Source organism: Bufo gargarizans, chromosome 2, assembly GCF_014858855.1.
Source record: "Bufo gargarizans isolate SCDJY-AF-19 chromosome 2, ASM1485885v1, whole genome shotgun sequence".
NCBI classification, from domain to species: Eukaryota; Metazoa; Chordata; class Amphibia; order Anura; family Bufonidae; genus Bufo; species Bufo gargarizans.
The window spans coordinates 410426933-410452059 of NC_058081.1; the positions used below are offsets into that span (position 1 = coordinate 410426933).

A 25127-nucleotide genomic window follows, 5' to 3' on the forward strand; every position below is an offset into this window, starting at 1 on the left:
TGCTCTCTAGGACGTACAGTTCCAGAGATATTCCCCAAAAATGCATTAGCCAATAGAAGCGTGGTCACATGAGCCTTATCAGCCAATAGAAGCTCGCAGGCCGTTAGCCTCCACATACACAGTTTTACTCCAGGTTTCCATAACAACCCAGCCATTTATCTTCACTGCTTTAACCACTTCAACCCCGCTAGCTAAAACCCCCTTTATGACCAGGCCACTTTTTACACTTCTGCACTACACTACTTTCACAGTTTATCGCTCGGTCATGCAACTTACCACCCAAATGAATTTTACCTCCTTTTCTTCTCACTAATAGAGCTTTCATTTGGTGGTATTTTATTGCTGCTGACATTTTTACTTTTTTTGTTATTAATCAAAATGTAATGATTTTTTTGCAAAAAAATGACATTTTTCACTTTCAGCTGTAAAATTTTGCAAAAAAAATGACATCCATATATACATTTTTCACCAATTTATATTGTTCTACATGTCTTTGATAAAAAAAAAAATGTTTTGGAAAAAAAAAATGGTTTGGGTAAAAGTTAGAGCGTTTACACACTATATGGTACAAAAATTTGAATTTCCGCTTTTTGAAGCAGCTCTGACTTTCTGAGCACCTGTCATGATTCCTGAGGTTCTACAATGCCCAAACAGTAGAAAACCCCCACAAATGACCCCATTTCCTAAAGTAGACACCCTAAGGTATTCGCTGATGGGCATAGTGAGTTCATAGAACTTTTTATTTTTTGTCACAAGTTAGCGGAAAATGATTTATTTATTTATTTTTTCCTTACAAAGTCTCATATTCCACTAACTTGCGACAAAAAATAAAAAATTCTAGGAACTCGCCATGCCCCTCACGGAATACCTTGGGGTGTCTTCTTTCCAAAATGGGGTCACTTGTGGCATAGTTATACTGCCCTGGCAATTTAGGGGCCCATATGTGTGAGAAGTAGTTTGCAATCAAAATCTGTAAAAAATGACCGGTGAAATCCGAAAGGTGCACTTTGGAATATGGGTCCCTTTGCCCACCTTGGCAGCAAAAAAGTGTCACACATGTGGTATCGCCGTACTCAGGAGAAGTTGGGGAATGTGTTTTGGGGTGTCATTTTACATATAACCATGCTGGGTGAGAGAAATATCTTGGCAAAAGACAACTTTTCAAAAAAAAATTATACAAAGTTGGCATTTGACCAAGATATTTATCTCACCCAGCATGGGTATATGTAAAATGACACCCCAAAGCACATTCCCCAACTTCTCCTGAGTACGGCAATACCAGATGTGTGACATTTTTTTGCAGCCTAGATGCGCAAAGCGGCCCAAATTCCTTTTAGGAGGGCATTTTTAGACATTTGGATCCCCTACTGCCCCTAAAAAGCCAGGGCAGTATAAATACCCCACATGTGACCCCACTTTGGAAAGAAGACACCCCAAGGTATTCAATGAGGGGCATGGCGAGTTCATAGAATTTTTATTTATTTTTTTGCATAAGTTAGCGGAAATTGATTTTTATTTTTTTTTCTCACAAAGTCTCACTTTCCGCTAACTTGGGACAAAAATTTCAATCTTTCATGGACTCAATATGCCCCTCACGGAATACCTTGGGGTGTCTTCTTTCCGAAATGGGGTCACATGTGGGGTATTTATACTGCCCTGGCTTTTTAGGGGCCCTAAAGCGTGAGAAGAAGTCTGGAATATAAATGTCTAAAAAAAATATTTCCGCTAACTTGTGCCAAAAAAATGTCTGAATGGAGCCTTACAGGGGGTGATCAATGACAGGGAGGTGATCAGGGAGTGTATATGGGGTGATCACCCCCCTGTCACTGATCACCCCTCTGTCATTGATCACCCCTCTGAAAGGCTCCATTCAGACGTCCATATGATTTTTACGGATCCACGGATCGGATCCGCAAAACACATACGTCTGAATGCGTTTTGCGGATCCGATCCATGTATCCGTGGATCTGTAAAAATCATACGGACGTCTGAATGGAGCCTTACAGGGGGGTGATCAATGACAGGGGGGTGATCAGGAAGTCTATATGGGTGATCACCCCCTTGTCATTGATCACCCACCTGTAAGGCTCCATTCAGACGTATGTGTTTTGCGGATCCGATCCGTGGATCCGTAAAAATCATATGGACGTCTGAATGGAGCCTTACAGGTGGGTGATCAATGACAAGGGGGTGATCACCCATATAGACTTCCTGATCACCCCCCTGTCATTGATCACCCCCCTGTAAGGCTCCATTCAGACGTCCGTATGATTTTTACAGATCCACGGATACATGGATCGGATCCGCAAAACGCATACGGACGTCTGAATGGAGCCTTACAGGGGGGTGATCAATGACAGGGGGGTGATCAATGTCAGGGGGTGATAAGGGAGTGTATATGAGGTGATCACCCCCCTATCATTGATCACCCCCCTGTAAGGCTCCATTCAGACGTCCATATGATTTTTACGGATCCACGGATCGGATCCGCAAAACACATACGTCTGAATGGAGCCTTACAGGTGGGTGATCAATGACAAGGGGGTGATCACCCATATAGACTTCCTGATCACCCCCCTGTCATTGATCACCCCCCTGTAAGGCTCCATTCAGACGTCCGTATGATTTTTACAGATCCACGGATACATGGATCGGATCCGCAAAACGCATACGGACGTCTGAATGGAGCCTTACAGGGGGGTGATCAATGACAGGGGGGTGATCAATGTCAGGGGGGTGATCAATGTCAGGGGGTGATAAGGGAGTGTATATGAGGTGATCACCCCCCTTTCATTGATCACCCCCCTGTAAGGCTCCATTCAGACGTCCGTATGCGTTTTGCGGATCCGATCCATGTATCAGTGGATCCGTAAAAATCATACGGACGTCTGAACGGAGCCTGACAGGGGGGTGATCAATGACAGGGAAGTGATCAGGGAGTCTGTATGGGGTGATCAGTGGTTCATAAAGGGTTAATAAGTGACGGGGGGGGTATAGTGTAGTGTTTTGTGTTACTTTACTGAGCTACCTGTGTCCTCTGGAGGTCGATCCAAACAAAAGGGACCACCAGAGGACCAAGTAGCAGGTATATTAGACGCTGTTATCAAAATAATATACCTGTTAGGGGTTAAAAAAAAAACATCTCCAGCCTGCCAGCGAACGATCGCCGCTGGCAGGCTGGAGATCCACTCTCTTACCTTCCGTTCCTGTGAGCGTGCGCGCGTTCACAGGAAATCTCGGCTCTCGTGGGAGGACGCGTATATGCGTCCACCCAGAAGAGCAGGGCCGCCGGCAGGACGCAATCCTGCGTAGGGCGGTCCGGAGCAGGTTAAAGGAAATCTATCACCAGGATAATCGCTATTGAAGTAAAGCCATGACCTAATAGCACTTCGTACCTTATTTCAAGATGTGCCTTTTTTCCAGCAATAGATGTTTTTATACTCTGAAAATCCAGTTTATTTGGTATGCAAATGAGCCAGTAAGGTGCCCAGAGTGGCGTCACGCCCCCTTCCACTCCTCAGATGACAGGGATTGAAAAAATGAAGGTAAAAATCAACCTCTGTCAGCTGCAGGGGTGGGAGGGAGAATGACTTTTTCCCTGCAGCTTACACTCAGACAGCACAGAGCTGCTGTCTTACAGTGAGCTGTTCAAAAGGGTACGCCCCTCATTCAGTTAGGCCACGCCCCTCCCACTCCTCAGCCTACACATTGAAAAAATGAAGATAAAAATCTACTTCTAGGTCCCACTAAGCCACGCCCAGAACTGGTTAGGCCATGCCCCTCCCACTCCTGAGGCGACGGGGATTAAAAAAGGAAAGTAAAAATCTACTTCTGTCAGCTGCAGGGGTGGGAGGGAGGGAGGGTGACTTTCTCCCTGCAGCTCACACTCAGACAGTACAGTGCTGCTGTCTTAGAGTGAGCTGTTCAAAAGGACACGCTCCCGGTCCAGTAAAGGCCACTGTTAAGGGGGCGGGCTCCTGTGGAGGTCAATGTCAAGGGGGTGGTATGCTGTGAAAGTCACTGTTAAAGGGGAAGGCTGCTGTAAAGGTCAAAGTTAAGGGGGTGGACTTCTGTGGAGGTCCAATTTTAAGGGATGAGGCACTGTGGGGGGGTCAGTGTTAAGGGGTGGGGGCTGTGGAGGTCACTGTTTTAGGGGCGGAGTGCTGTAGATGTCACTGTTATAGTGGATAGTGTTGATATCTTTTAACGACGCACACAAACATTAAATAAAATAGATTAAATATACCCGAGCGAAGCCGGGTCCTTCAGCTAGTTATAAATATATTCCCAAATACCTTACATTAGTTATAATGACTCGTTTTGTCAGGGGAGCAACCATTAGGAAAAACAAAATGGCCGCTGTCCTATTAGTACAAACAAAACCTGTCCTAATCACACAGGAGGACAAATTACTTCACAACACTGAGTTAAAGAGCTGCCTCATTCTCCTCTCTGCTCTGCTTGTCAGGGATTATGAACCTGAATACAGTTTAATATTGTCATCAGCTGATCTCTGTAGGAATGAAGTTCATGAGAAGATGTGGCTAATGAGCAGTAGTTGTATGCAGTCTCCATTACCACAGCTTCATATTACTACAGTCTGTCCTGCGTCTTCTCTGTACTTCATGTCTCCTCATAGACTCCATTCCTACAGAGATTTAGCTGAAGATCATCTCATCTGTATTCAGGATCATAATCCCTGACAAGTAGGAGAGGAGGAGGAGGCAGCTCTTTACCTCAGTGTTGTGAAGTAACTTGTTCACATGTGTGATTTTGACAGGTTTTGTGTGCACTAATAGGACAGTGGCAATTTTGGTTCTCCTAATTATTGCTCCCCAGAAAAAACGAGCCATTATAACTAATAAAAGGTATTTGGGAATATATTTATATTTAACACCATGCCATTTTTTTCAGTTTGTTTGAATATAGCGATGCCTGGAGGTGTATACACTCCAATTCAAATGTGCCTGTTTTCCATCCAGAGGCTACATTTAGGTGCACCTGTGAGGCCTGGGCCATACCAGCCAGTCTTCAGTGGGACTTGGAGACTCCCCCCTCCTCCCATTGCTAGTTACATGCTGGAGGTAACTGGTGAGTTGTCTGTGAGTCGGACCTTACGCTCCTGTAATTCGCCCACTGGCCCCTGGTATTGCCAATACGCACAAGTAGATGAGTGTTAGGACTCGAGCTACTTGAGAAATCTTGGTGCGGTGCCCGGGCTCAGACATGTCCTCCATAGCAGGACATGTTGGCTAATCTCTCAATTTTAACATCAGTTTGAGGGTTTAGTAAGACCGCAGAGTGCACCTGTCTTTGCATATATTATTATATTGGTTATCACATCCACATAATTGCTATCTTATGTAGGATGTCTATTGTGGTACTTGTGGTTCGCCGCGGGCATCCTCCACCGTATGCATTTTTGCTGGGGATCGCCATTAGCAACGGGTCACAAGTGCAGGATTTGCTCCCCTGTATATACATGCAAAACTGCATATGGTTTGAGCACTTCCTGCCTGTTTAACACCTTGCCATTTTTTCAGTTTGTTGGAATATGTTTATAATAAAGTAATATTTACGTATTATAATTTTCCTAATTCCTGGAGAACCCCAGCCGTGTAGAATTCATTTTTGAAAACTGATTTGAATGTGATAATAAAAGTAGCCACACATTTCTGATCCCTCCTGTCCACTACTTCCCGTGTTCTCGCTGGTCTATGTACTTCCCTCCATTGAGACATGAGACTGCTTCAGCCAGTGATTGAGAAGTGAGTGGTGAGATTAAAAAAGTTTCACTACTTTTATTATTTTATCATGTTCTCAGCAGTTTGAAAGTAAACTAATATACGCACATGGGTCAGCACTGGGCATAGTATTGGTGGACACTGTAGGGTGGCAGTGTTAAAGGGGGCAGCTATATAGGGGTTATCTTCTATAGAGGGTCAGGATTGACTGCAGAAACAACAAGCCAGAGTCAAAGGTATAAGCTCAATTCCCTGGTCCCTAATGTGAAATCTGTAACAGACCTCATCTACCTGTGCCATTTTTTTAATAGTGATGTTTTTTTATGTGGCAGAAGACTTCAGCGCATGAGCTTCTGGAAACAAACTGTAAAGAAAAGAAAAGTGAACAAACTGAACTTTGTGGAGACGTCGCCTGTAAGTCACTGGGTAACCGATTCGTTTAAAATGTGTTTTAATCTCTTCATCGTGATTGGGGGGAATGGGGCTCTTTTGTATTGTTCTCCCTGTTGGCAAAATTCCCTAAAAACTGCCCTGTTCTATTCACTCTATGGTGCCGTCATGGGTGAAGGGAAAAATAATTACACTTACCAGTAATTCGATTTTTGATTTTGATTTATGATGCTATGTAACCCTTATAGTTCTGGAATATATTGGATAACACTGGCAGCATTTTTTCAGTGTTATACACCTCTAAGGGTTACATAGCATCATAAATAAATATAATACTATGTGACCCCGTCAGTGCTGGGAGGTCAGGACGGGAGCTGCGCTGCAATGGGCCTTGGAGTTTCTGTCAGCTTTCTGCTGCTGAATCGGTGGATGGTTTTAGACTTGTGCTGTGTGTGTGTGTGCAGGAGGGCTTTGATTAGTGTAATTGTGTAGAATGCAAATTGGAAATTGTTCTTTTTATTGGTAATATAAACCATATTATTTTCTAAGTTTCCAGCATAAGAAAATAAGTCAAAATCAAATGAAAATCATGGAGCGGTCCATGGTAACTCCTAAGATTCATGTTGAAAGAACCTTAGTGCTTATCAAACCAGATGTTCTTCATAAAGCAGAAGAAATTGAGGAAATAATTCTCCATAATGGATTTCACATTGTTCAGGTAATATGTAAAATGCACTTATTGTTGAATATTATGTGCAGTAGCATATTTTTGGCATGGCTCAGCATATAAATGATGCAGGAATTTAGCCTTGCTTGGTTGCAATACGGTATCACTGTTTGTAGAACTGAATGAAAAGTTAGATAACTCACTTGAATTAATCTTCAGGTAAGATACACACGCTGGTGTCCTCTTTAATGTACCTGTATGTCATGAACTGCACTGCATTAAGCCTCCATGAAGTACAGGTTTGTCATGGCTGCAAATTGTCACCATGTCTATGTACGTGGTGACAGTGCTTAGATCGCAGCTGTTTCACACTACCAGCGATGTCAGCTAACCGGCCCAGGACGAGTGGGGGCAGTCCCAAGCCGGTGATCACTCTGGCTAGTCTGTACAGACTAGCCAATCAGAGGATTGAATCGTCGGCTACAGGTCCTTATCCCCACAGTTTGTGACTGTGCGGATCAAAACCTGTTGAAATGAATATATAAACAGCCCACCTTCGCTTTCAGGATGGCCGACGGCCCAAAAGAAAACAATGCCAACAATGCCTCATTCTCTTCAAGAACCAAGTAGATCTCGGTGCAAAAAGTGTTAAAAATAAATAAATAACTTTTACTATATCCACACATTTATAATTGCTTAAAAATGAAAAAATAAAATACACTACATACAGTGGATATAAAAAGTCTACACACCCCTGTTAAAATGTCAGGTTTCTGTGATGTAAAAAAAATGAGACAAAGATAAATCATTTCAGAATTTTTTCCACCTTTTAATGTGACCTATAAACTGTACTACTGAATTGAAAAACAAACTGAAATCTTTTAGGTGGAGGGAAGAAAACAAAAAAAAAAAAAAAGAATGTGGTTGCATAAGTGTGCACACCCTCTGATAACTGAGGATGTAGCTGTGTTCAGAATTAAGCAATCACATTCAAAATCATGTTAAATAGGAGTCAGCATAAACCTGCCATCATTTAAAGTGCCTCTGATTAACCCCAAATAAAGTTCAGTTGGTCTTTCCTGAAATTTTCTTCGTCGCATCCCACAGCAAAAGCTATGGTCTACAGAGAGCTTCCAAAGCATCAGAGGGATCTCATTGTTAGAAGGTATTAGTCAGGAGAAGGGTACAAAATAATTTCAAAGGCATTAGATATACCATGGAACACAGTGAAGATAGTCATCAAGTGGAGAAAATATGGCACAACAGCGACATTGCCAAGAACTGGACGTCCCTCCAAAATTTATGAAAAGACGAGAAAAAAACTAGTCTGGGAGGCTACCAAGAGGCCTACAGCAACATTAAAGGAGCTGCAGGAATTTCTGGAAAGTACTGGCTGTGTGGTACATGTGACAACAATCTCCCGTAATCTTCATATGTCTGGGCTATGGGGTAGAGTGGCTAGACGAAAGCCTTTTCTTCCGAAGAAAAACATCCAAGCCAGGCTACATTTTTCAAGTCTCCCAGAAGCATGTGGGAAAAGGTGTTATGATCTGATAAAACCAAGGTTGAATTTTTTGGCCATAATTCCAAAAGATGTTTATCGCAAAAACAACACTGCACATCACCAAAAGAACACAATACCTACAGTGAAGCATGGTGGTGGCAGCATCATGCTTTGGGGCTGTTTTTCTTCAGCTGAAACTGAGGCCTTAGTTAAGCTAGAGGGATTTATGAACAGTTCCAAATACAAGTCAATATTGTCACAAAACCTTCAGGCTTCTGCTAGAAAGCTGAACATGAAGAGGAACTTCATCTTTCAGCATGAAAATGACTTAAAGCATTAATCCAAATCAACAAAGGAATGGGTTCACCAGAAGAAGATTAAAGTTTTGGAATGGCCCAGCCAGAGCCCAGACCTGAATCCGATTGAAAATCTGTGGGGTGGTCTGAAAAGGGCTGTGCACAGGAGATGCCCTCGCAATCTGACAGATTTCGGAGTGTTTTTGCAAAGAAGAGTGGGCAAATCTTGCCAAGTCAAAATGTGCCATGCTGATAGACTCATATCCAAAAAGACTGAGTGCTGTAATAAAATCAAAAGGTGCTTCAACAAAGTATTAGTTTAAGGGTGTGCCCACTTATGCAACCATTATTATTTTATTTTTATATTTTTTTTCTTCTTCCCTCTACCTAAAAGATATCAGTTTGTTTTTCAATTGAGTTGTACAGTTTATAGGTCACATTAAAGGTGGAAAAAGTTCTGAAATGATTTATCTTTGTCTCCTTTTTTTACATCACAGAAACCAGACATTTTAACAGGGGTGTGTAGACTTTTTTATATCCACTATATGTTTGGTTTTGCTGCGTCCATTACTTTTCTTGGCTGGTGAATGCCATAAAAAAATTAAAAAAAATATGATGGAATTGCATTTTTGCCCACCTCACTTACCAAAGAATGGTATAACAAGTGATCAAAAAAGTCCCCAAATTAGTACCAATCACACTCAAAATTAACCCATACTTATGACAATGATAGTAACATAGTTTATAGTAACAGTTTATAAGGCTGAAAAAACACATCTGTCCATCCAGTTCAGCCTGTTATCCTGCAAGTTGATTCAGAGGAAGACAAAAAAAAATGTATTTTAAATTCTTTCTTTTTGTTATTTATTGATTTCTTTACAATTCTATTTATCCATATTGGGTTTTTTTTCGTGTTCCTTACCCTTTAATTCCCATAAGGTATGTACCTCTCACAATTACAGTTTAGGATGCCTTTAAAGTGTAACTGTCATCATTTCATCCAAAAATCTATTTTAGCATATGTTACTGCTGCAGCAGCAGCATTATGCATAAAGCAATCTTTAGTTTCTTCACATACCACAATTTTCCTTAAGTTTTTCCCTTAGTTACGGCTGTTTAAACATTTATAATATGAGGACCTTCTCAAGATGGCTCCTCTGCCAGTTCTCTGAGGCCAAAACTGCTTTCCCTCACTTCACATACACCCTGCTGTAGCCAGCAGCTCCCTGCCAGCCAATCAGATTGGATTACTGAGAGACACGCCTCCTCACTTTGAAGCCTAATGCAGGCATGCAGTGTTAAGGACCTCCCCTCCTTCTTCCTGTCCAGACAAGCCATAGCAACAGTCTTTTAAGGGAGCAGTGGAAAGGGACAGAGGACATTAATGAAAGCTGTTATTATAAGGTAATTACAGATCTTTTGACAATGTGTCACTTTATGTGGTAATAGCTTTGGAACACTTTTATTTATCCAAGCCATTCTGAGAATGTTTTCACGGGACACATTGTACTTCATGATAGTCATAAATTTGAGTCAATACATTTCACCTTTTATTTATGAAAAAATGCTACATTTACCAAACATTTATAAAATTGCAATTTTCTAAATTTCTATTTAATGAGACGCTTGAGCAGGTGAGGTGGAAGTTGAGTCAGTGCCATCTTTGTCTCCTTCTCGACTGAAGAAAAAGTTTAGTTTGCCCTGTTTTTTTCACAGACCTTTTGCCTCCGGTCATCATATGGGCTCTGTAAGTCGCCAAATAAACAGCTTAAAAGCAGTATATGCACTGGTTAGCTGGGTAAGTTGTTGCTAGGGTGCTGTAGCTCTGAGGCTATGCGGCCATTTTGCTTGGTCGGCAAACCACTCCCCCGGAATTTGTCTATTTTAATCTTTTTAAGAGATCGCTGTTCTTCTTCCTGGGTCAGACAGGGCACTTTTAATGAAGAATTTGCTTTTACATTCTGCAAAAAAATAATAGCTTTTCTTTCTCCTCATCGCTGTATGCATACCCCCTCATCACTCTATAAAGGGCTGACACCTTCAGATTTATACTTTTTACCATTTGTATAATTGAAGAACATTTTAGGGTTAGTTTTACTTTGACAATCAATCTCTCTGTCTCTAGTTTGGCTGCTTTTATTTATCTTTTACAAACTCAATTTTTTTCCTTATAGATTTTCAATGCTTCCTCCCCACCCTCCTGTTTTAGTGATTTAAATGCTTTCTTTTTGTCATGTATTGCTTTCTAGACAATTTTATTTATCCACATAGTTTTTTTTCTTGTTACCCACCCTTTTCTTCCATAAGATATGTACAGTTGCAAGAAAAAGTATGTGAACCCTTTGGAATTATAGTCACAACAATAGACAATCACAGTCTGCTTAAACTAATAACACACAAAGAATTAACTGTTACCATGTTTTTATTGAACACACCATGTAAACATTCAGCGTGCAGGTGGAATTAGTATGTGAACCCTTGGATTTAATAACTGGTTGAACCTCCTTTGGCAGCAATAACTTCAACCAATCGTTTCTGTAGTTGCAGATCAGACGTGCACAACGGTCAGGAATAATTCTTGACCATTCCTCTTTACAGAACTGTTTCTGTTCAGGAATAATCTTGGGATGTCTGGTGTGAATCGCTTTCTTGAGGTCATGCCACAGCATCTCAATCGGGTTGAGGTCAGAACTCTGACTGGGCCACCCCAGAAGGCGTATTTTCTTCTGTTTAAGCCATACTGTTGTTGATTTACTTCTATGCTCTGGGTCGTTGTCCTGTTGCAGCACCCATCTTCTGTTGAGCTTCAGCTGGTGGACAGATGGCCTTAAGTTCTCCTGCAAAATGTCTTGATAAACTTTGGAATTCCTTTTTCCTTCGATGATAGCAATCCGTCCAGGCCCTGACGCAGCAAAGCAGCCCCAAACCATGATGCCCCCACCACCATACTTTACAGTTGGGATGAGGTTTTGGAGGTTTTGATGTTGGTGTGCTGTGCCTCTTTCTCCACACATAGTGTTGTGTGTTTCTTCCAATTCAACTTTGGTTTCATCTGTCCACAGAATATTTTGCCAATACTGCTGTAAAAAATCAAGGTGCTCTTGTGCAAACTGTAAACGTGCAGCAATGTTTTTTGGGGACAGCAGTGGCTTCCTCTGTGGTATCCTCCCATGACATCCATTCTTGTTTAGTGTTTTACGTATCGTAGATTCGCAAACAGGGATGTTAGCATATGCCAGAGACTTTTGTTAGTCTTTAGCTGACACTCTAGGATTCTTCTTCACCTCATTAAGCAGTCTGCGCTGTGCTCTTGCAGTCATCTTTACAGGACGGCAACTCCTAGGGAGAGTAGCAGCAGTGCTGAACTTTCTCCATTTATAGACAGTTTGTCTTACCGTGGACTGATGAACAGCAAGGCTTTTGGAGATACTTTTATCACCCTTTCCAGCTTTATGCAAGTCAACAATTCTTAATTGTAGGTCTTCTGAGAGCTCTTTTGTGCAAGTCATCATTCACATCAGGCAATGCTTCTTGTGAAAAGCAAACCCAGAACAGGTGTGTGGTTTTTATAGGGCAGGGCAGCTGTAACCAACACCTCTAATCTCATCTCATTGATTGGACTTCAGTAATTCCTCACTCCAATTAGCTCTTGGAGATGTTATTAGTCTAGGGGTTCACATACTTTTTCCACCTGCACTGTGAATGTTTACATGGTGTGTTATATAAAAACATGGTAATATTTAATTCTTTGTGTGTTATTAGTTTAAGCAGAATGTGATTGTCTATTGTTGTGACTTAGATGAAGATCAGATCACATTTTATGACCAATTTGTGCAGAAATCCATATCATTCCAAAGGGTTCACATTAACTTTTTCTTCCACCTAAAAATAAATAGATAAGGCTGTGTAGCAAGTGCAGCTAATAATACACAAATATATAGATAAGAATGAAAAAAAATGTAAAAAATATATATATTTTTGTATATATTCATTCAAATAAATAAGTCATTGTATAGGTATCAATATGAAGATACAGCAAGGGAATAAAAATAATGATAGATATAATAATAAAGATGATGATAGTGATAATAATAATCATAATAATAAAAATAAGACGCTTTACGATAGGTAAAAGATGAATGAATACAAAATATCAAAGCTAGTGACCTAACAGACAAAGCTATTCCTATTTTTTATATTTTTGTTTATATTTTTATTTTTCAATAGTTATATATAGAGACCAGAGGGGCCTTCCATCTAAGGCTGAGTTCACATCAGCGTTCAGCCTTTACGTTCTCCTGCTCCGTCATAGGAGTAGGAGAACGGAAAGGACGTATTCAGCACATAGCTGAGCTGAATGGAGCCTACCGACCCCATAGACTATAATGGGGTCTGTTAGGTTTCCGCTTAGAAGATGATTTTGGAGCGGAGACAAAAGTGTGACGCGCCGGACTTTTGTCTCCGCTTCCAAATTTTTTCCTCTGAGCGGAAACCCATTATAGTCTATGGGGTCCGTAGGCTCCGTTCGGCTCAGTTATGTGCCAAATCCATCCTTTCCGTTCTCCTGCTCCTATAACAGAGCAGGAGAACGGAAAGCCTGAACCTGATGTGAACTCAGCCTTAAAGGGTGATTTGAGTTGAATCAAAATTATTATTATTTTTTTAAAATATTAGTTGTTTTGTATGTATTGTTTGATTTGAAATGAAATAAAAATGAATAAAATGAACAATTATATTATTATTAAGTTGTGACTGTCTTTGTAATATCTGTTCATGCTTTAATCATAATAAATACATAGTAACATAGTACATAAGGCCGAAAAAAGACATTTGTCCATCCAGTTCAGCATGTCATCCTGCAAGTTGATCCAGAGGAAGGCAAAAAAAACCCTGTGAGGTAGAAGCCAATTTTTCTCACTTTAGGGGAATAAAAATTCCTTCCCGACTCCAATCAGGCAATCAGAAAAAATCCCTGGATCAACAATATCTCTCTAGTAGCTATAGCCTGTAATATTATTACACTCCAGAAATACATCCATACCCCTCTTGAATTGTATTGTACTCACCATCACCACCTCCTCAGGCAGAGAGTTCCATAGTCTCACTGCTCTTACCGTAAAGAATCCTCTTCTATGTTTGTGTACAAACCTTCTTTCCTCCAGACGCAGAGGATGTCCCCTTGTCACAGTCACAGTCTTAGGGATAAATAGATGATGGGATAGATCTCTGTACTGACCCCTGATATATTTATACATATTAATTAGATCTCCTCTCAGTCGTCTTTTTTCTAAAGTGAATAACCCTAATTTTGATAATCTTTCAGGGTACTGTAGTTGCCCCATTCCAGTTACTACTTTAGTTGCCCTCCTCTGGACCCTCTCCAGCTCTGCTATGTCTGCTTTGTTCACTGGAGCCCAGAACTGTACACAGTACTCCATGTGTGGTCTGACTAATGATTTGTAAAGTGGTAGGACTATGTTCTCATCACGGGCATCTATGCCCCTTTTGATGCAACCCATTATCTTATTGGCTTTGGCAGCAGCTGCCTGACACTGGTTTTTGCAGCTTAGTTTGCTGTTTATTAAAATTCCTAGATCTTTTTCCATGTCAGTGTTACAGAGTGTTTTACCATTTAATAAGTACGGGTGACTTGCATTATTCCTTCCCATGTGCATAACTTTACATTTGTCAGTGTTAAACCTCATCTGCCACTTATCTGCCCAAGCCTCCAGTCTATCCAGATCGCTCTGTAGTAGTATACTGTCCTCTTCAGTGTTAATTACTTTACACAGTTTAGTGTCATCTGCGAAAATTGATATTTTACTATGCAAGCCTTCTACAAGATCATTAATAAATATATTGAAGAGAATAGGGCCCAATACTGACCCCTGAGGTATTCCACTAGTGATAGTGACCCAATCTGAGTATTTACCATTAATAACCACCCTCTGTTTTCTATCATTGAGCCAGTTACTTACCCACTTACAGACGTTTTCTCCCAGTCCGAGCATTCTCATTTTATATACTAACCTTTTATGTGGTACAGTGGAGAAGTCCAGATAAACGACATCCATTGATTTGCCGCTGTCAAGTCTAGAACTTACCTCCTCATAGAAACTGATTACATTTGTTTGACATGATCGATCCCCCACGAAGCCATGCTGATATGGCGTTATTTGCTTATTTCCGTTGAGCTGCTCTAACATAGCATCTCTCAGAAAACCTTCAAACAGTTTACCCACAACAGATGTTAAACTTACCGGCCTATAGTTTCCAGGCTCTGTTTTTGGACCCTTTTTGAATATTGGCACCACATTTGCCATGCTCCAATCCTGTGGGACATTCCCTGTCAGTATAGAATCTGCAAATATCAGAAATAAGGGTCTGGCTATGACATTACTTAATTCCCTTAGGATACGGGGGTGTATGCCATCCGGTCCTGGCGATTTATCTATTTTAATCTTTTTAAGTCGCTGTTGCACTTCTTCCTGGGTCAGACAGGACACTTTTAATGGGGAATTTATTTCAACATTCGGCATGTCATCTGACAGTTTATTTTCCTCAGTGAATACATTGGAGAAAAAAATATTTAACAGCTTTGCTTTCTCCTCGTCGCTCCTCCTCCCCCCTCATTACTCTTTAACGGGCCGACACCTTCAGATTTTTATAATTGAAGAACATTTTAGGGTTAGTTTTACTCTCTTTGGCAATTAATCTCTCAGTCTCTAGTTTGGCCGCTTTTATTTGTTTTTTTACATGTTCTATTTTTTTCCTTATAGTTTTTCAGTGCTTCCGTGCTACCTTCCTGTTTTAGTGTTTTATATGCTTTCTTTTTGTCATGTATTGCTTTCTTTACAGTTCTGTTTATCCACATTGGTTTCTTTTTGTTCCTTAACCTTTTATTCCCATACGGTTTGTACCTTTCACATTGAGATTTTAGGATGCTTTTAAAGATATCCCATTTTGTGGCTGTATTTTTATTTGTGAGGACTTTATCCCATTTAGTTAGGCCTATGGCCTCTCTTAGTTGGCTAAATTTAGCTTTTTTGAAGTTTGGTATTTTTGTTCCTCCCTGTAGAAACGCTCTCTTGAATGATAATTGGAAGGTTATTACTTTGTGGTCACTATTTCCCAGGTGTCCCCCAACCTGCACGTCTGTTGTTCTGTCAGGCCTATTGGTTAATACTAAGTCCAGTATGGCCGTCCCTCCAGTCGGGTCCTAAACCAGTTGGAAGAGGTAATTGTCTTTGGTTATTGCCAAGAACCTGTTTCCTTTATGAGATATATACAAGTTTCAGTTTCCCAGTCTATATCTGGGTAGTTGAAGTCCCCCATAATAACCACCTCATTATGATTTGCCGCCTCGTCTATCTCGTTTAGTAGTAGATTTTCTGTGGACTCTGGTATATTAGGTGGTTTATAGTAAACTCCTATTAGTAATTTATTATTGTTTTTAGCTCCATGTATCTCTACCCACAGTGACTCCACATGTTCATGTCCCTCACTTATATCTTCACGGAGTGTGGTCTTTAGACCTGACTTTACATAAAGGCAGACCCCTCCCCCTCTCCGGTTTTGACGATCCTTTCTAAACAGACTGTAACCCTGTACATTAACTGCCCAGTCATAGCTATCATTCAGCCATGTCTCAGTTATTCCCACTATGTCATAGTCCTCCTCACACATCAGTAATTCCAGCTCCCCAGTTTTATTAGTCAGGCTTCTGGCATTAGTATACATACATTTGAGAGTTTTATGTATATTTTTTTACGCTACACCTTTCCTTCTGAACTGTTCTAGTCCCTCCTTCCATTCCTCCCCCAGTCTCACTACCTTGCCCCCGGTCTCTATCTGCACTATATTCCCATTCTATAACATAATTACCCCCCCCCCCCCCCAGTCCCTAGTTTAAACACTCCTCCAACCTTCTAGCCATCTTCTTCCCCAACACAGCTGCCCCTTCCCCATTGAGGTGCAGCACATCCCTACGATAGAGCCTGTAGCCGATAGAGAAGTCGGCCCAGTTCTCCAGGAACCCAAACCCCTTGAGCCACTTGTTAATTTCCATAATCTCCCGCTGCCTCTCTTGTGTGGCCCGTGGTACAGGTAGTATTTCGGAAAATACTACCTTTGAGGTCCTTGCCCTCAGCTTTTGACCTAAATCCATGAAATCATTTTTAAGGACTCTCCACCTACCCCTAACTTTGTCATTGTTTCAGATATGGACCATGACCGCTGGATCTTCTCCAGCCCCTCCCAGTAATCTGTCAACCCGATCCGCGATGTGTCGAACTCTAGCGCCAGGAAGACAGCACACTGTTCGGCGATCACGGTCTTTGTGACAGATTTCCCTATCTGTTCCCCTAATAATTGAGTCTCCCACTACCAGCACCTGTCTGGCCTGGCCTGCTCTCCTGGCCCACTGCTTACCGGAGCTGGCATTCCCCTGACTGGCAGAGGAAGTGTCTGGTTGCGGCAGTGCCATCCCTGGACTGACATCCCCCTCATCTGCCAAATGTGCAAACTTGTTGGGGTGTGTCAGATCAGGGCTAGCCTCCCTGGCACTCTTCCCTCTACCCCGCTTTCTAACTGTTACCCAGCTAGCTACCTCACTTTCCTCAGCCTCCTCTCTGTCACCCTCCCCTCATCTACCCCAAAGAGTGCTTGCTCGGTGAGAAGCAAACTCTTTTGCAAATTATCAATGCCTCTCAGTGTTCCAACTTGCCCATTTAGAGACTCGATTTGCGATTTCCAAATGGGTAATTTGCTCACATCTTGAACAAAGATATGCACCCTTGAACTCCTGTTCCAGGACTGCATACATATGCAAGATGCTGTAAGGACTAAAGCTGGAAGAGGACTAAGGCTGTCTATGTGGTATATATCCTTTAATCATGATTGATAGACTACTGTAGGGACACAGACTGAAAGAGGAACATATTGCTGCTGTATAAAGAGTAGGTATAGGTGACATTGTTACAAATGAAGCTGAGTATAATACGGAGTGTGATGATCAGGGTATAAGCTTTGGATCGGATCTCCATTTCCCACCTCCGTGTCCTGTCGCACCCTCTGTGACAGCAATCGTTACAGCCCTGGTCTCTGGTAATAATAATATCCCCCCACTAATGTACCTATAGCGCCCACAGTAATATCTATAATGTCCTTCCACTGCCCCCAGGTAATGTCCCCCACTGCCCCCAAGTATTGTCCCCCACTGCCCCCAAGTATTGTCCCCCACTGCCCCCAGTTAATGTCTACCACTGTCCCTAATGTCATCCCACTGCCCCAGTAATGTCCACCCACCAATTAAATTTTTTGCAAATTGTAGTAGGGCAGTGTTGGTGCCTGATAGATGCTGTACTGCATGTGAGTTGAACACTCTGATGGGGCCCGCCATGAAGTACAGTGACAGTGTGAGTGCAGCGGGCCCCCTTTCCACTCACCACAGAGGATGCGACCGAAATCGTTACACCCCTAATCTGCTGGTTCAGACTGCATGGCTTCTCGGCGTCCAAGAAACGCGCTCCAAGATATAAGCCGAGATGGGGGAGTTAGAACGAATGACACTGCAGCATCCCTCCTCTAAAGAGGAGGGAGAGGGAGGCTGCACGTGTGTGCTGCTGGGTGATGGGGTCTGCAGCCACATAGTATGATGTAGGAAACAGTGTGTAGGTTGCAGTGTATGAGTACTCAACAGCCTGTTGCAGATATTAAAAGTGACACAGAGATACAATGTACAGTCGTGGCCCAAAAATTTGAGAATTACATAAATATTCGAAATTGGAAAAGTTGCTGCTTAAGTTTTTATAATAGCAATTTGCATATACTCCAGAATGTTATGAAGAGTGATCAGATGAATTGCATAGTCCTTCTTTGCCATGAAAATTAACTTAATCCCCCCAAAAAACTTTCCACTGCATTTCATTGCTGTCATTAAAGGACCTGCTGAGATCATTTCAGTAATCGTCTTGTTAACTCGGGTGAGAATGTTCACGAGCATAAGGCTGGAGATCATTATGTCAGGCTGATTGGGTTAAAATGGCAGACTTGACCTGTTAAAAGGAGGATGATGCTTGAAATCATTGTTCTTCCATTGTTAACCATGGTGACCTGCAAAGAAATGCGTGCAGCCATCATTGGTTTGCATAAAAATGTCTTCACAGGCAAGGATATTGTGGCTGCTAAGATTGCACCTCAATCAACAATTTATAGGTTCATCAAGAACTTCAAGGAAAGAGGTTCAATTCTTGTTAAGAAGACTTCAGGGCGTCCAAGAAAGTCCAGCAAGCGCCAGGATCGTCTCCTAAAGAGGATTCAGCTGCGGGATCGGAGTGCCACCAGTGCAGAGCTTGCTCAGGAATGGCAGCAGGCAGGTGTGAGCGCATCTGCACGCACAGTGAGGCGAAGACTTTTGAAAGATGGCCTGGTGTCAAGAAGGGCAGCAAAGAAGCCACTTCTCTCCAAAAAAAACACCAGGGACAGATTGATCTTCTGCAGAAAATATGGTGAATGGACTGCTGAGGACTGGGGCAAAGTCATATTCTCCGATGAAGCCTCTTTCCAATTGTTTGGGGCATCGGGAAAAAGGCTTGTCCGGAGAAGAAAATGTGAGCGCTACCATCAGTCCTGTGTCATGCCAACAGTAAAGCATCCTGAGACCATTCATGTGCTTCTTATCCAAGGGAGTGGGCTCACTCACAATTTTGCCCAAAAACACAGCCATGAATAAAGAATGGTACCAAAACACCCTCCAACAGCAACTTCTTCCAACAATCCAACAACAGTTTGGTGAAGAACAATGCATTTTCCAGCATGACGGAGCACCGTGCCATAAGGCAAAAGTGATAACTAAGTGGCTTGGGGACCAAAACGTTGACATTTTGGGTCCATAGCCTGGAAACTCCCCAGATCTTAATCAATTTGTGGTCAATCCTCAAGAGGCGGGTGTACAAACAAAAACCCACTAATTCTGACAAACTCCAAGAAGTGATTATGAAAGAATGGGTTGCTATCAGTCAGGAATTGGCCCAGAAGTTGATTGAGAGCATGCCCAGTCGAATTACAGAGGTCCTGAAAACGAAGGGCCAACACTGCAAATACTCACTCTTTGCATAAATGTCATGTAATTGTCGATAAAAGCATTTGAAACGTATGAAGTGCGTATAATTATATTTCTCTACATCACAGAAACATCTGAAACAAAGATCTAAAAGCAGTTTAGCAGCAAACTTTGTGAAAACTAATATTTGTGTCATTCTCAAAACTTTTGGCCACAACTGTAGATTGTATGAATGAAGGGGAAATATAAATATGCGATTGTCAGAATATAGAGATGTATAATTGAAATTGTTAGTAGCCTTTATTGTATGTAGTGTAGTATAGTAGCCTTTAATATCTAAAATAGAATAATAAGTGAAGATGTGTATGTGATATGTGGGAAGAGGAAAAATGACACAGCACCTTCGCCATTAATAGTGACCTCCACAGCACCCTGCCACCTTAACAGTGACTTTCACTTCACCTTGCCATCGTAATTGTGACCTCCACTGCACCCTGTCCTCTTAACTAGTTTTATAGCTTGAACGCAGTGCTTGAGGGAAGCCTGGCTGCATCAGTGACATTACTTGCATGCAACCTTGTGAGGTGAGAACCTCTAATTACAATTACATTGGTGTTCAGCAGTGTTAGGCTACTTTCACACTAGCGTTCGGGTGTCCGCTTGTGAGCTCCGTTTGAAGGGGCTCACAAGCGGCCCCGAACGCATCCGTCCAGCCCTAATGCATTCTGAGTGGATGCGGATCCGCTCAGAATGCATCAGTCTGGCAGCGTTCAGCCTCCGCTCCGCTCAGCAGGCGGACACCTGAACGCTGCTTGCAGCGTTCGGGTGTCCACCTGGCCATGCGGAGGCAAACGGATCCGTCCAGACTTACAATGTAAGTCAATGGGGATGGATCCATTTGAAGATGACACACTATGGCTCAATCTTCAAACGGATCCGTCCCCCATTGACTTTACATTGAAAGTCTGGACGGATCCGTCTGAGGCTATTTTCACACTTAGAAATTTTTTAACATTATAATGCAGACGGATCCGTACTGAACGGAGCCACTGTCTGCATTATATGAGCGGATCCGTCTCAGACGGATCCGCTCTGAACGCAAGTGTGAAAGTAGCCTCACCTATGTGCGCTGCTCTGCTTTCTCTTCAACAAGGATGAAAATAGACTCTTCTATAATTTGCGGAATGGTCACACGGATCTGCAAAAAATATGGCTGTGCATGGTCTCATAGAAATGAATGGATCAGTTTGCCATCTGCAAATGATAGGATAGCGCACGAATAAAAAAAATATGGTTGTGTGCATGAGATCCAGAATATGTAAGAATCTAAAAAAAACATAGTAATGTTTTAATACATTTTTTGCAGAAATTGAAAGTCCATATGTGCCCTGAAAAATGTAGTGACTTCTACTCTGAACAGTACGGGAAAATGTTTTTCCCTAGCTTGACTGCTTACATGAGTTCTGGACCTATAATTGCTTTGGAACTGGCAAGACATGATGCCATCAACTTTTGGAGACAAGTAATGGGACCATCTAATAGTTTGAAAGCTAAAGAAACTCATCCTGAAAGGTAAGAATTTTTTTTTTCCTATTCTTAACTATTTAAAGGGCTTGTCTCATGATGGTAACCCATGTTCAGATTCTCTATTATTTATTACCATATTTGTTTTTATCTTTCCATATTATGACAGCTATAATAATTTTATTTTGTTGCCACGGCTGTAGGAAATAGTTTTTTTTTGTAACAAGGGGTACATTTTTGCCATCATATTAGATTGCGTACATACAAGGGCTGCCTAGTCATACAACCTACAAGGAAAGTTCCTGGAGGGCCGCTGCCCAGGGGTCCGCCCAAGCCCTCCACACGGCCACTGGCCAGGTACATATAACAATCTAATGCGCTCAGTATTAATTAATGCTAGGTGCCCTCCTGAATTCAACTTTATTACCGTCTTCAGTATGGTAATACTGGTGCATCACATTTTTTTATTGTGCCTAGCTGGGGAGTCAACATTTTTTGTGGATCATTGTTATTCTACATCACAATTTTTTGTATTCACACTATTCACACTGTATGGAAGAGGCCTATGCTATTTTTGCTTCCGATACAGAGTCCGCTAGCGACTCTAAACAACCCTCCCCCTGCTGCTGTTGACCCCACAAGGATAACACTTAGGCTAGTGCTACATGGCGACACTGGCCACGGCCTGGATTAGAGTTACGGTGATCCCATAGACATAAATGAGATTGCTGCGAAAGTCACAAGAAATCCAACACTTTCAATCCAACAATACAATTTGACCCCACTGGACTCAAGGAATTTGATTTTAAAGGGAACCTGTCACCAGTTTTATGGTGTCCTAACTAAGGGCAACATAAATGCTGGATCACTTTCTTTAATTGACCCAGTCAATCTGCCAACATCTTGTATAGAAAGGCTCCAGCTGATAATGATGAGTCATGAACATTCATGGGCTCCTGACTCTCCCTGCTGCTGATTGACAGTTATTTTCCATATGAATCAGCAGCAGGTGGGCAGGGGAGTGGTTATAGCTCTGAAATAAAAAAAACGCTGGACTCACTGACATCACGCTGGACTCAAATCAGCTCATTAGCATGAAGCATGTGGCATCTTTGTGTGTATATTATGAGGTAACCATCCGTCACACCAGTAAGTGAATACATCTAAGGTACTTTTTTGTAGTTAATGATTGTATATAATTAGATTATAATCAAAAATCCACATGACAGGTTCTCTTTAAGTTGTTTTTTTTTTCTAATAATTTCATTGATTTAGTAGTTGCCCAGACCAATATGCGTGTAGTGCAGCATATTTCTCTATGTAGTATCAAACAAGACAGGTATCCACACTACACACCACTATTTGAAAATCCTTATTTTATTGTAACATCACATGCTAGGGATAAGTGAGCTGGACATCAACATTTAGATCAGCACAGCCTACGGCCATTTACAAGGCCTTGGGGCAGCTTCTGTGGATGTGAAATGGCCGTAGGCTGTGCTGATCACCACCTCCTCAGGCAGAGTTCCATAGTCTCACTGCTCTTACCGTAAATAATCCTCTTTAATACTTGTGTACAAACCTTCTTTCCTCCAGACGCAGAGGATGTCCCCTCGTCACAGTCCTGGGGATAAGTAGATGATGGGATAGATCTCTGTACTGACCCCTGATATATTTATACATATTAATTAGATCTCCCCTCAGTCGTCTTTTTTTTTTTTTTTTTGGTAAACTGAATAACCCCTAATTTTAATACTCTTTCTGGGCCACCCGTTCCAGTTATTACTTTAGTTGCCCTCCTCTGGACCCTCTCCAGCTCTGCTATGTGTGCCTTGTTCAGAAGAGCCCGGAACTGTACACAGTACTCCATGTGTGGTCTGACTAGTGATTTGTGGCAGGACTATGTTCTCATCACGGGCATCTATGCCTCTTTTGATGCAACCCATTATCTTATTTGTCTTGGCAGCAGCTGCCTGACACTGGTTTCTGCAGCTTAGCTTGCTGTTCACTAAAATTCCTAGATCATTTTCATTATTCCTTCCCATGTGCACAACTTTACATTTGTCAGTGTTAAACCTCATCTGCCACTTCTCCGACCAAGCAGATGACACTAAAAAGTCAAAATCAAGAGTTTTTAATAAAAAAAAACATGTTTTTAATAGTTTAATAAAAAAAGTTTCAACTAAAGAAAGAAAAAAACTCTATCCAGATCCTTCTGTAGTAGTATACTGTCCTCTTCAGTGTTAATTACTTTACACAGTTTAGTGTCATCTGCAAGAACTGATATTTTACTGTACAAGCCTTCTACAAGATCATTAATAAAAATATTGAAGAGAATAGGGCCCAATACTGACCCCTGAGGTACTAGTTATAGTGACCTAATCTTAGTGTGTACCCTTAATCCCTTCCCGACATATGTCGTAATAGTACGTCATGGCAGCAGGTGCATTTTGATGTACTGTTACGTCATGGTGATCGAGTAGGCATCGGAGCGGTGCGCGCCCGATCACTGCAGGAGTCCGGCAGTCCCTGAGAGCCGGGCCCCTGCTGTATCCGCCGGCATCACTGTACAAGCTGATGCCGGCGGATTAACCCCTTCCATGCCGCGATCAGGGATTTAAGGTGGGTGAGAGAGACCATTGAGTCCCCGTGCTTCTGTGGCAGGGACCCGATGGGTGAGAAGGCAGCCCCATGCTGTGCAGAGCCCTAATTTTATATAAAAAAATGAAAACACACACAAATTAGATATCGCAGTGTCTGTAACGACCGGCTCTATAAATATGTAACATGATCCACCTCGTCCGATAAACACTGTAAATAAATAATTAAAAATAAAAACTGTTTAAAATAAAGCCATTTTTGTCACCTTACATCACAAAAAGTACACCAAGCGATCAAAAAAGCATATGCCGTCACCTCATCCCGCAAAAAAGGAGACCCTACCTGAGACAGTCGCCTAAAAAATAAACTATAGCTTTTAGAACATGGAGACAGTAAAACATAATTTTTGGGGTTTCAAAAATGCAAATATTGTGCTAAAGTGAAATAAAAAAAAAAAAAGTATACATATTTGGTATCATCCCGTCCAAAACAACCAGCTCTATAAAAATCACATGAATTAACCCCTCATGTGAACACATATAGTACCAATCAAACCGTCACCTCATCCCGCAAAAAATTAAAAAACTATGACTCTCAGACAATGCAGACACTAAAATGATTTTTTTTTGCTTCAAAACTGCTATTATGGTGTTAAAGGGGAAAAAAAAAAGTAGATACGGTATGTTAGATTTCGGTGTGTCCGTAACAACCTGCGCTATAAAAATATCACATGCACAGAAGCAATTTTTTGCCACCTAACATCATTTACAGTGCAACACCAGACTATTAAAAAGGCGGATGCCCCCCAAAATAGAACCATTCAAACCGTCATATCATCCCACAAAAAATTAGCCCCTACCTAAGACAATCGGTCAAAAAATCTAATAGCTCTCAGACTATGGAGACACTAAAACATAATTTTTTTAATTTAAAAAATGCTATTATTGTGTAAAACTTAAATAAATAAGAAAAAGTATACATATTAGGTATTGCCACATCCGTAACGACCTGCTCTATAAAAATATCACATGACCTAACCCCTAATTTGAACGCTGTAAAAAGAAATTAATAAAAACCAACCACTTTTTTTTGGTCACCTTGCCTCATAAATATATATAGATAGTAATGAATGATCCAAAAAATCATATGTACCCAAAAATTGTACCAATAAAAACGTCAACTCTTCCTGCAAAAAAAATTAAAATTAAAATGGCGCCAGAACAGTAACCTTCTCACAAAAAGCGTTATATCAAGTAACAGTACATAAGGCCGAAAAAAGACATTTGTCCACCCAGTTCGGCCTGTCATCCTGCAAGTTGATCCAGAGGAAGGCAAACAA

General features: G+C 41.5%; 1 protein-coding gene across 6 annotated transcripts in view; it reads left to right on the forward strand.

The window, feature by feature from the left end:
- The window catches only part of NME5 (NME/NM23 family member 5), a 108116-nt gene that overhangs the window by 44541 nt on the left and 38448 nt on the right, over window positions 1-25127 (forward strand). For 2 of the 6 annotated variants that reach the window (XM_044277782.1, XM_044277783.1), the window contains exons 2-4: window positions 6077-6158; window positions 6691-6852; window positions 21030-21235. In XM_044277782.1, the coding sequence (XP_044133717.1) occupies window positions 6090-6158; window positions 6691-6852; window positions 21030-21235 (437 nt within the window). In that variant the 5' untranslated portion in view covers window positions 6077-6089. Of the gene's footprint in view, window positions 1-6076; window positions 6159-6683; window positions 6853-21029; window positions 21236-25127 lie in introns of all 6 variants that reach the window. The other 4 variants (XM_044277785.1, XM_044277786.1, XM_044277784.1 and 1 more) reach the window with 3 other exon arrangements.